Source organism: Hordeum vulgare, chromosome 3H (genome assembly GCF_904849725.1).
Source record: "Hordeum vulgare subsp. vulgare chromosome 3H, MorexV3_pseudomolecules_assembly, whole genome shotgun sequence".
In the NCBI taxonomy this organism is placed as follows: Eukaryota; Viridiplantae; Streptophyta; class Magnoliopsida; order Poales; family Poaceae; genus Hordeum; species Hordeum vulgare.
This window is the reverse complement of record NC_058520.1, coordinates 467,691,536-467,702,430: the sequence shown is the minus strand read 5'-3', so window position 1 is coordinate 467,702,430 and position 10,895 is coordinate 467,691,536. Positions and strand designations below refer to the sequence as shown.

The window sequence follows — 10,895 nt, the reverse complement described above, 5'->3', positions numbered from 1 at the left end:
CCACGCACTGATGGTCCTTTTAAGATGTTAGAGAAAATAAATGATAATGCATATAAACTTGAGCTGCTTGCAGATTTTGAGGTTAGTCCCACTTTTAACATTACAGATTTGAAGCCTTATTTGGGTGAGGAAGATGAGCTTCCGTTGAGGACGAATTCATTTCAATAAGGGGAGGATGATGTGGAAATCAATGCCATTTTTACATCCAAAACCCCTAATATACATACTAGACCGATTACTAGAGCTCGTGCATGCCAATTGAATTACGGGGTACTTTCATTTGTTGGAAATCCCTATAATGCTCATGAAGATATGATGCTTCCTAAATTATATACTTTTATTTTACTTATGAATGAAGGACCTAGCATGGACAACCAGGATGAACATTGGAGGGGGATCAAACATGGAGGAGAAGGTGCGCGTGCGGCAAAAAATAGAGTTCCGAGTGGTGATTTCCACACTTTGAAACCACCGTAATGGGAGCATTAAGACTTGGACAAAATATACAAAATGACACTTCATAAATTTCATCCATAGGCTATTATAGGTGCTACAACACCTTATTTTTGGGCCATCCCCATGTACTTTCGAAATACTACATTATAGGTTGTTTTTAGATTCTGTATGTGCGAGGAAACCGAGTTAGGGTTGTTTTCGGACCCCTCCTCCAAGGGTCACGAAAATCCCCCTCTACTCCCTCATATATACAGCCCTTAGGGCTCTGTTTAGATTTGGGTTTTGTTTAGATTACAAGTTCTCCACAGGTGCAACCTCACGTCCTTCGTTTGTGTTCTACGACCGCACCAAGACGTTACAGAACCCCACTTTCATCAATAAAGATTCCTTCTTTTATTCGCAATATCCATATTGCAATTTCACTTTCTTCCTTGTTCTTTGTTTGCGTGCAGGGAACAGACCCTCGTGGTTAGTTGATCGTGTTCTGGCATGGTCAATAACTACTTGGAGTTAGTTTTGCGATTGCTAAGGCAAGACATCCTCACATGTTCGTAGTCGGATCGTTAAAGTCTACTTCACCATAAATGATAGTCACATCTCATCGAAATACAGGGACAACTTCGCCCCTATCACCTTCACTCTCATCATCTACAATCATGTTGTGAAAGATTGCACAAAATACTCCAACGAGCTTAGAGCACTCCAAATGCCCTGTTCACATCCCTTCTATCTACATCTTGCATTGTTACAAAGTGGATTTGTTTTTTGCCTTGGTATCAAATCACAAACGCCACCACTGAAGCATAGATATCATCGTCAAGGTAGTACCCCATGTTACAGTTGTGCCATTGATGATTTTTTTTCAAAACTACTATGTTTTTTATAATAAATTCAAAAAGCATACGTGCTTTTTAAAATATGTCAAAACTAGCACCCTGTCAGCCTCTGGTGTACCGACGGGGGACCTGGCGGCCTGTGGGAGGCCGAAGTGGGTCTGTCGGCCTACGGGTGGCCGAAGAGCCACCTGTCGGCCTGCGGTTGGCCGAAGAGGGCCCGTCGGCCTCCAAGAGGCCGAAGAGTGTCACATGCACAAAACGTGATTAAGATGGCCTCAAATGAAAATGTTATCAACATGAAAAATCTTCATCTCGTCGAAACGGTTGATTTTGATATAAAATTCATCTTAATACGAGGTCGTATGCGACTTGTAGAGCCAAAACAAGATCGGGGACAAAAGCTCTAGAGTTACTTCGGACAGACCGAATGGATGTCAGAAAATTTGTCACGGGGCACCCGATGCACTCGGTGAGACCGTGTGAAAGACAGAAGAGTACACAATTTTGGTCACGTTCACTTCGAGCACAAAGAGAAGCACAAAGCATCAAAACAAATTTCAGCCGATGTGAACAATAATTTACAACTCTGTAGGCAAAAACAACAAAAATAATATTACAATACTATGTTTCACTTTTGTGTCTTGTCCAGTTCATCATCAAAAATTTAGCCACCACTCATATTCATAGTAACATCATCCTGATTGTATGAGAAACTAACAAGCACGTCTAGAAATGGTGCAGGAAAATGTATGTACAATAAAAGGACCCATGAGAAGAGATGCAATGAAGTACACACCAACATAGGTCAAAAAATAAAATTCTCCAAAAGAATCAAAATGGTAGTACAATTTACCAAGATAAGCAAAACAACATTGTTTGAAGCATACTTTATGTTGGTTGAAACATACTCTAGCGGCGGCTCAAGCAAAAGTTCATTGCCATAGTAACATATGTGAGAAACAATAATATATAGTTACATGTCTGTTGGTGTCTACATTGTGAGCCCCAAGAGACCCGTGGAGAGCAGCGACACTGTCACAAACGAGGGAACGACGCCCTTGAACTTGAACAACCTAGTGTTTTTGTTGCTAGTTTGCTTCCAAAATGATGACAAAACATTGGGCACTCGAGATGCTCGATCTCATGTTACACTCCATGACCACCATCGATGACCATGACATGCCCACCGTTGGGAAAGCATGATCTTCCACTCTTGCTAGCCTTGCAGAAGTTTAGGAAGCATGATTAGTTTGATTTGGATGCAAAAATGATGTCTAAGAAACAATATGAAGCATGCAATGAAGCAAACTGAACACAATGTAGAAGCACCAGTGTGAAGCACTTAAAGTAAACCATATGAAATGAAGAAGCATAACTATGATGCGTATGAAGCAAGTTATGCACCGTAAAGAAGCAAAATTATGATACAAATGAATCATGAAAATTGGATGCATCATATTTATGTAATCTCAACATAATTTTTGTATGGTGGAAGCATATTTTAAAATGGGATTAACAAGATTTATGCAGTCACTCGGAGAGTTTCATCGCGTTCACTTGGTCTCATCGAGTGAACGTGACCAAACTTGTGTACTCTTCTGTATTCCACACGGTCTCACCGAGTGCACCGGATGCCCCGTGACAAATTTTCTGACATCCATTCGGTCTGTTCGAAGTAACTCTACAACTTCTGTCCCAGATCTTGTTTTGGCTCTACAGGTCGCATACGACCTCGTATTAAGACGATTTTTATATCAAAATCAACCGTTTCGACGAGACAAAGATATTTCATGTTGATAACTTTTTCATTTGAGGCAATCTTAATCACGATTTGCTCCCCTGGCACTCTTCGGCCTCCTAGAGGCCGACGGACCCTCTTCGGCCTCCTAGAGGCCGACAGACCCTCTTCGGCCAACCGTAGGCCGACGGGTGATTCTTCGGCCACCCACAGGCCGACAGGCCCACTACGACCTCCCACAGGCCGACAGGTCCCCCGTCGGCCCACCAGAGGCTGACGGGACGCTAGTTTTGACATTTTTAAAAAAAACACACATGCTTTTCGAATTTATTATAATATACGTAGTAGTTTTGAAAAAAATCTCCATTGATGGTGTAGTTGCATGGCGGAGCTTCCGCATCACAGAGTCTCTTGAACAAGGGAAGTCTTTGGAGCATATTGATGCCATTGCACGAGTCTCGCATGCGAAAAAAAGTATGCCAAACTCACAAATCCTTTAGTGCCATTGCTTCAAGTATGACGGTGTCTTCTTTGACGTGATCTTGGTATCGGACATGCAAACCTTTTTGACAGATATTTCATTGTCAGTGCATGCAATCAAGTGAACCCAACACACTTGGGAATTCTCTTGATGTTTCAATTGCCAATAGTTTCCCTATGTCCTTCATAGTTGGCTCTCTCGGGTATCCTGGTTCAAACACCTTCACCATAGTGCAAAGGAGAATCTAGATAGAAAATGGAAGGTGGACTCAAAGTTTACGCAAGCCTGTAGAATGCAAATATATATTGGGTTGGTCTGACAAGTAGCTGAGTTGGGCCTGTTAAAAGCCCCCTAGTAGATACACCCATGTCATAGTGCGTGCAAATTGCATCGTGGTGTTCAGGACCGTGGTATTTTCCATCCAAATTTCAGTATCAATTCCATCTGTGACTTTACCATAAGTAAGCATCGTAAGAGTAACTATTCATTTCTGTGAAGGAAAGAAGAAGAGTTGTGTGCAACAATATGTCCTCTGCTTGACGTTTTCATCAGTCTTCTCCACAACAATCACTATACGCCATCAAAATTTCTTCTCATTCATAAGTGAGGTCAAAATAAACTTTCAGGGTATGCCGGCTCTGACGTGAAGCAGTACATGTACAGAAGTCGTGCACCGAAAATCCTATCCCGAGGAATAACTCCCCGACCATTTTTGGAACCCTTAAAGTTCAGGATGTGCTCCTCTGCCTTTTCCATGTTCCCTTGGATGCTCATCATCGTCATCATTTCGGCATCTTCATCTCCCGAATTTGATGAGGTGATGAACTTGTTGAATATGAATTCGTTAATGTCCGGGATCCCATAGCCATCATTCCATGACGAATCTAGCAGTGACCTAGAAGTAATGACCAAAAGAATAAAACACCAACTCAAACATTTCATTGAACTCGTAAAGTGTGAGGTGTATATACGGAGGAGTGGGACGTATCGGCAGTGACGAACACAGAAATTGAGGTTTGTCAGGGCGATGGATGACGATGGAGCTTCATTGCGCTATGCCGAAGGTCAGTAGGCATGGAAGATGCCTTGCTCCGTCGCCGGAGAGCCGGGGCGGCCGCCCCAGCTCGCCCCAATGGTGGATTTGCCACTGCGTACCTGCGCGGTGACCTTGATCGGCTGCGGCATGGTCGGCGACGATGTGGGTTAGGGCCGCCGCTGACAAAGCCCTGGGTTCGGGATGACGACAAAGCAACGATGGCGGCAAAACTTTTTTTTGTTTGAATGTCAGAAGGATCACTGCTAAATTCATTGAATGGAAGAAGGATTAGTCCGGTTTATAAGGAAAATCGGACCCAAAAACCATACAAGAGTTGCCAAGTGGCTTACAACGCACAATCATACGCACAACAACAAGGGCAAGCCTCGCCTAAACCCTGTCAAGATGGCGAGAGGTCGGGATACAGAGCCACAAGACCGCTTCACAACCGAAGCAAACAACTAAAAGCACAAACCAAACCCCAGGCAAGCACGAGTCAACGTACAATCCACCCATGACGCTGAAAAGAGAGTGGTGAGTGAACCGCAGGACCCGACTGGACGTGAGAAAAGCGTCGTTGGAGAGATGCCGCATCAGGGTACATTGCGTTCTAGGGGCCCACGCTCTAAGTGGAGGCCAACTCTAGCACCAAACACTGTAGTAGGACTCCACGAGCAATCCGAACAGTCCCTCCAAAAAGGTAACGACGCCATAACGCCGCCACTGCGTGAACCAGCTTGCTGAATGTGAGGTTTTCCCCGTTGCACGAGAGGAGGATGATAAGGGCCTAGGCGCCTTAAAAAAGGTCACGGCGCCCGTGGGCGTCGGATGGCGGCGGAACTCTGGTGACGGCTTTGCGGACAAGGGCCAAAAGAACAAAAAGGAAAGGGCTGGTTGGGTGGTGGGATATGGGCAAGTTCGCGTGGGCCGGTGCTGCGTTTGGACTGAATAAGAGGAATGTTGGTCGGTCCATTCATTTGGATTGAATTTGCTAGGTCCGACTGTCCGAGCGTTTGAAGCGGCTCATCCAAACGTTTGAGGCATCCAAACGTTTGAGGCAGATATGAGATCTGCTTCTAGATGCTCTCATGATGCTGATCACACCACGGACACATGGCCGGACGAGGACGACCCCGACGCTGCAGCCGGTCTATGAAGAAGGAAGACCGTGTGAAAAGTCAAAAATCAGAGAGAGAAAAATGGAAAATAGTTTTCACGCAGTACGAGCAAAAGCCCGTGTGGCAATCAACTTTCTGGGAACCGGGTTCGCGCGCACTGCCGGCTGCGGCGAGTACACGGCGTTTGGGGGTTGGTAGGGACGACAAGTACAAGTGGGTAAAGGAAGGATTAGCCCATTCTGTCCACATCATGCTGCTGTAGCGTCGGCGAGGTATATCACATCGCAGCAGCAGCAGCCGGTGAGGCTGCGTTCAATTTCCTTCGCCGTTTGCCACGAGCGACGTCGACTTGCACCATTTCCACGTTCTTGCGAGCACTTTTCCGCATTGTTCATGTGAATATTAGACTGAAGTTTCCTGGAAACTTTTACTTGTCTGCAGATAGCAGTTTGTAAGCAAAAACCAGCCGCGTTTCTAAATCTCAGTACTCCCCCCATTCACAAATATAAGATGCTCTAACTTTTCTATGAACAAGATGTATATCGTCAGCTTTTAGTATGTTTGTTCGCTTATATTAAAATGTTTAAAACATCTCATATTTGTGAACTAAGGGCATCTCCAACACGGACCCCCAAATTCCTCGGGTATACGTTCATTTTTGTGTCCAGACGTGATACGGAAAAAAGCCATACAACGATAATTACAAAGTATCTAGCTAGAAGGGGGAAAAGTAAGTGAAGATCATGCATGTGATGAAAATATTTATGGTTTAGTATCCGGTTGAGAGATGAGAGAAAAGAGGGAAACCATGCATGTGCGGACAAGAAAAGAGAGGAACGTGCATGTCACTGGTCAAATCCATGTACGGACTCTCGTAAAACTCCCCACGTTTGTCTCCACTTCACCGGAATCCATATGTATGTACTGCTAGTTGGATATATACAGGTCTCCGTTGGATGATCCGAACACTGCGATTCAAACATATAATAGAGGCTTGAGGGTCCGTATTGGAAATGCTTAACGAGTGCTTCATTCACGAGTGCACCAAACTAGGAGAAAACATTTCCAACGGTAATCCATGTTCAATTAGTGTATTAGAGCATCTACAATGGAAGATGCAAATTTGAAATTGTAAATGCAGAAGATGTAAAATTTACATCCTCAATCTTTACATCTTAAAAAAAGAGTCAACTCCAATAGATAATGCAAAACGAAATGTAAAAGTACAACTTTAATAAGTGACGTAAGTAGATTGTCAAACATAGTTTAAACATAATTCAAACATAGTTTTAAAATTTAAAATATAAATTGAACGACTACTACAACTAATTCAAACTACTCATCATCTGAGGGAATCGAGTAATCCTCCTCGTCGTCCTCCAAAGACCCCCAGAATTCATTGTCATCCTCCTCCTAGGACTCGATGGGGATCACCGTCGAGGGGCCACCTACGTCTTCCTTCTTCACCTGCTCATTCTTCTTCCGTTCGTGGTCGTTCTTCTAGAAGAACTCTTGTTCGGCCTGAACATGCTCCAGATGCTCCCACATGACCTCGCCATTGTCGCCGCGTCTCTATCGCCGGGACTAACGACAATGGCGAGCCTCTTCTTTGTCTTCTTCGCCTTGGTCCCCTACAGCCGAATGCCCTCCGGCACGGGAACTCCGCATCCGCCCGGGTCTCGATCTTCGGAAAGTTGAGGTCCGGCCTCGGCCACCCCGCACGCCACATGGACACGCCGTACACACGTGCGGCCTTGTTGGCGGTGGAGCATGTACCGAGCCAAAAGCAACGGCTGGCGTCGATGAACTCCACCCCGAATTTGCCGAAGGGCTTCACCCACACACCGAAGAAACCCGTCTTGCTCTTTGGGGTCTTCTTCCGCGGCATGGCGGCGAGTGGGGTGGCAGCGGACGAGGCCGGGCTACGGGCGATGGGAAGGGCGGCGGTGCAATCGAGCTTCGGGCACAACAGCGACAAAAAAACGGACAATTCGTGGCGGTCAACGATCGAAAGGTGGCGAAGATGTCGATGGGAATGATGGAGGGGGTGGATCTTGCGCGGTGTAACGGAGGCGGACTGCGGCGGGCAAGTGGCAGTAGTGCGGCAAGACAGCGGGATGAAGAAAATGGGTTGGGGGAAGGAAATGGAACGGCAGTTGGCAGTTGACGCACGACTGACGTTTCTACATCTCTAGTGGATGGAAATGCAAATTTGCATCGTGGGGTGTTGTATTTTACATCTTCAAGGGAGGGAGATGTATTTTTTTGTATATCTACATCATCTATTGAAGAGCAGTTCTTGAACCTGGGATATGCAAAACATAATTATTTTTACATCTATATCTTCTATTGAAGATACTCTTACGTTTTCTCGACTACACAAATAATCCACGTGTAATAGCTCACTATTTACGGTATCGATACCAAGAGTGTGCATTTGGACAGTAATGATCCGTTGGGATTAATTGCTTTCGTTCAGAGTGTCCCTGACGATCCAATGCGCGCCAGGTACATGCGTTGATGCGTAGTAGAACTAAAACTCAAGCTAACCGGAGCCTGACCGCGGGCACGGCCGGCTCGACCACCCGGAATACGTGGACGCGGAACTCGGCGGCGCCGACGAGCTCGAAGACGCAGCAGTCCCCTTCCTCGAGGCAGTTGCCGCGCGCGAACGCGCACCACCCGCGCGACAGCCGGTCCCTCGCGCTGGGGATGTAGAGCGCCGCCCACGCCTTGCCGTCCGGGTCCCGGAGCACCATCTCCGTCCGCTCCCGGGGCAGGTGCTGCCTCGAGAACCCCGTCGGGAACCTCTGCATGCACGAGCGGACACATCGACACGCATCACACATGGTCAGGCATCTGGCAGGTTGACGCGCTAGAGCTAGCTAGCTGCTCGGCCGGCGCTCACCATCATGAAGGAGTAGTAGACGTGCATGGTGCTCATGCGGATGACGCAGTACGGGAGCGACGACCGGAACGCGCGCGCGAGCTCCATGGCGCGCTGCCGCTCCGCGCTCGCCACGGGCCGCCGGCGGGACACGTACCCGTTGTACTTCCTCACGGAAGGGGGGATGTTGGCGACGGTGAGGTCATCGTGGATGCTCCGTGTTCTCGATCTCACCGCGCACCCGTCCTTGGTCCCGGCTGGCAAGCGGCTCGGCGAGAGCTGCTGCCCCGACGCCGACGGTGGCGCAGCGATCAAGCACAGAGGGAGCTCGCCGGCGCCCACCTCGGCCTTCACAGGGCTGTGCCGCCCCTGCCCGGCCGATCCTGCATGCAAGACCGTTACATTGTTTTGAACGGCACACGTCGCCACTGCATTGTTTTGAAGAGAAACAGAGGGAATACGTACCATTTGACTTGTCCGATTCCGGCATCCCATCGGAGCACGCGGCTTGGGGCTGCTGGTCGGCAGGCGCACGGTACGGGACCAGCTCCATGCCGGCCGAACCATCCACGGCCCGCGACGCGGTCCTCGGCCGGCCCCGCTTCTTGCGCGGCCGGGGCGCGTCGCCGGGGAGCAGCAGGTCCTCCCGCTCGCACGCGGACTTGTCGAACACCATGGCGGCGAAGCGGGTGCCGCCGTCGTGGCGGAAGACGAGGAACTCCAGGTCCCGAAGCGCCTGGTCCTGCACGAAGCTGGCCCAGCCCGCGGTGAAGAAGGTGCCCTCGGCGGTCCGGCGGATGACGACCTGCCACGTCCGGCCGCCGGGGCCCTCCAGGGTGGCCGCCATGGACGCCTCCGTCAGGCCCTCGGCCCTCCTGGACGCCTCCCAGGGGATGTGCTTGCAGAACTTCGGCGGGATTCTCTGCATGCGTGCGTCCATGGACGGGTCAATTTTGAGAGGACGCGGCATGTGTGCCAACTTTCTTGTGCTTTGGGTCCATCGGCGCATGCATGCATGCATGCAGCATGAATGCAAGCGGCGTGGTGCATTCATGCATGCCATGCATTGGCATGCAAGGTTTTTGCTCCAAGTTAGAGCTAGCACACATGCAATGCAAGGCACCACGGGAGGCATTTACATCATTACATGTACACTCACCAGGCGCTTCTTGAAGTCGCCGATGAGCACCTTGAAGAAGTGCGGCCGCCTCTCCGCCGACGGCAGCGGGGACTGCCCCTCCGCGGCCGGCATCGATCGGCCTCTCTCTCCCTCGTGCTGTGCCTGTGCGCGCGCACAGCGGAGCGGACCAGGGAGGCGATAAGGTAAACCTGCCGAGAGCACCGGAGCGAGGAATTAACCGGCCGGGGGAAGAGACGCGAGAGCGCGGCTTTTGATGGGGCAGTGTTCGGCTGTGGCGATCAGCCTCCGCGGAGCGCACGCAGTGCCAGCTGATGATTAAACTACGCCAAAAAGCCCCCGGAAACCAGGGTGCAACCACACACCGTCCCGCTCGGCCACTCTCAAGCCCAAAATGCTCTCTTTACCCGGAAAGTCCCAAACTTCTCGCGAGCTCAAATGAGCTCCCACGAACAGTAAATTAAAAAAAAAAAAAACCTAAATTTTTTGTGTGGTAGAATTTAACAGATTTTTTAAGAGCCTGCAATTTTTTACTTTGAAATGATATTCGTAAAGTCACAGCAAATCAGCACTCCAGAATGCTTGGCATTTTTGGAGCACCGATTTTTTGTTTGCCACAACTTCTATAAATCTGATTTCATGATGAAAATTTTCAAATGGTCATAACATTTGTCTATATTTCGCACAAAAAAAGTTATAACTTTTTTCATTCTTTATATGATTTTATTGTCCATACGGGCTCATTTAAGCTCGAGCTAAGAATAACAATGTCCTCTTCACCGGTTCACCTTAATAAAAACGATTATTATCATTAACCATGTAGCCCTAGCGTGCGTGTAAGGTCACTTGGGCTCATGTGTCCAGTGAGATGTATTCATACATGCTTCACTGACCATTTCACACTGAAGCTGTATGAGAACCTTACTGCATGGAGCGCAACGCAAGTAAGAGCATCTCCAACAACCGCGCTTCGCGCCGCATCTAAAAAATATGTTTGCCGCGCGCCCATCGTCTGGTTTGGCTCGTCGCGCAGCGCTGGCTCCAGCAGCAGCGTTAAAGTGCAGCGCGCGCACAACATTTTTAATTGCAAAATGGGCAAAATAAAAAGATTGCATAAAATAAAAAAGGATACAAAGTTATTTTACATAGATTGCAACTAGATAGATAGTTCGAAAATATAGATAGATAGTTCGGTGCAAGTAGAT

At 48.3% G+C, this 10,895-nt stretch overlaps 1 protein-coding gene across 1 annotated transcript; it reads right to left on the bottom strand.

Moving 5' to 3' along the window:
• Positions 1 to 7,948: 7,948 nt before the first annotated feature.
• LOC123440189 (B3 domain-containing protein Os01g0723500-like) lies at positions 7,949 to 9,852 on the bottom strand. Its single transcript, XM_045116763.1, has 4 exons — positions 9,712 to 9,852; positions 9,014 to 9,474; positions 8,574 to 8,910; positions 7,949 to 8,475 (listed from the first exon to the last, which is right to left on the bottom strand). Exons 1-4 carry the CDS (start codon positions 9,802 to 9,804, stop codon positions 8,206 to 8,208), a joined length of 1,161 nt encoding a protein of 386 aa, XP_044972698.1. The 5' UTR covers positions 9,805 to 9,852; the 3' UTR covers positions 7,949 to 8,205.
• Positions 9,853 to 10,895: the final 1,043 nt, after the last annotated feature.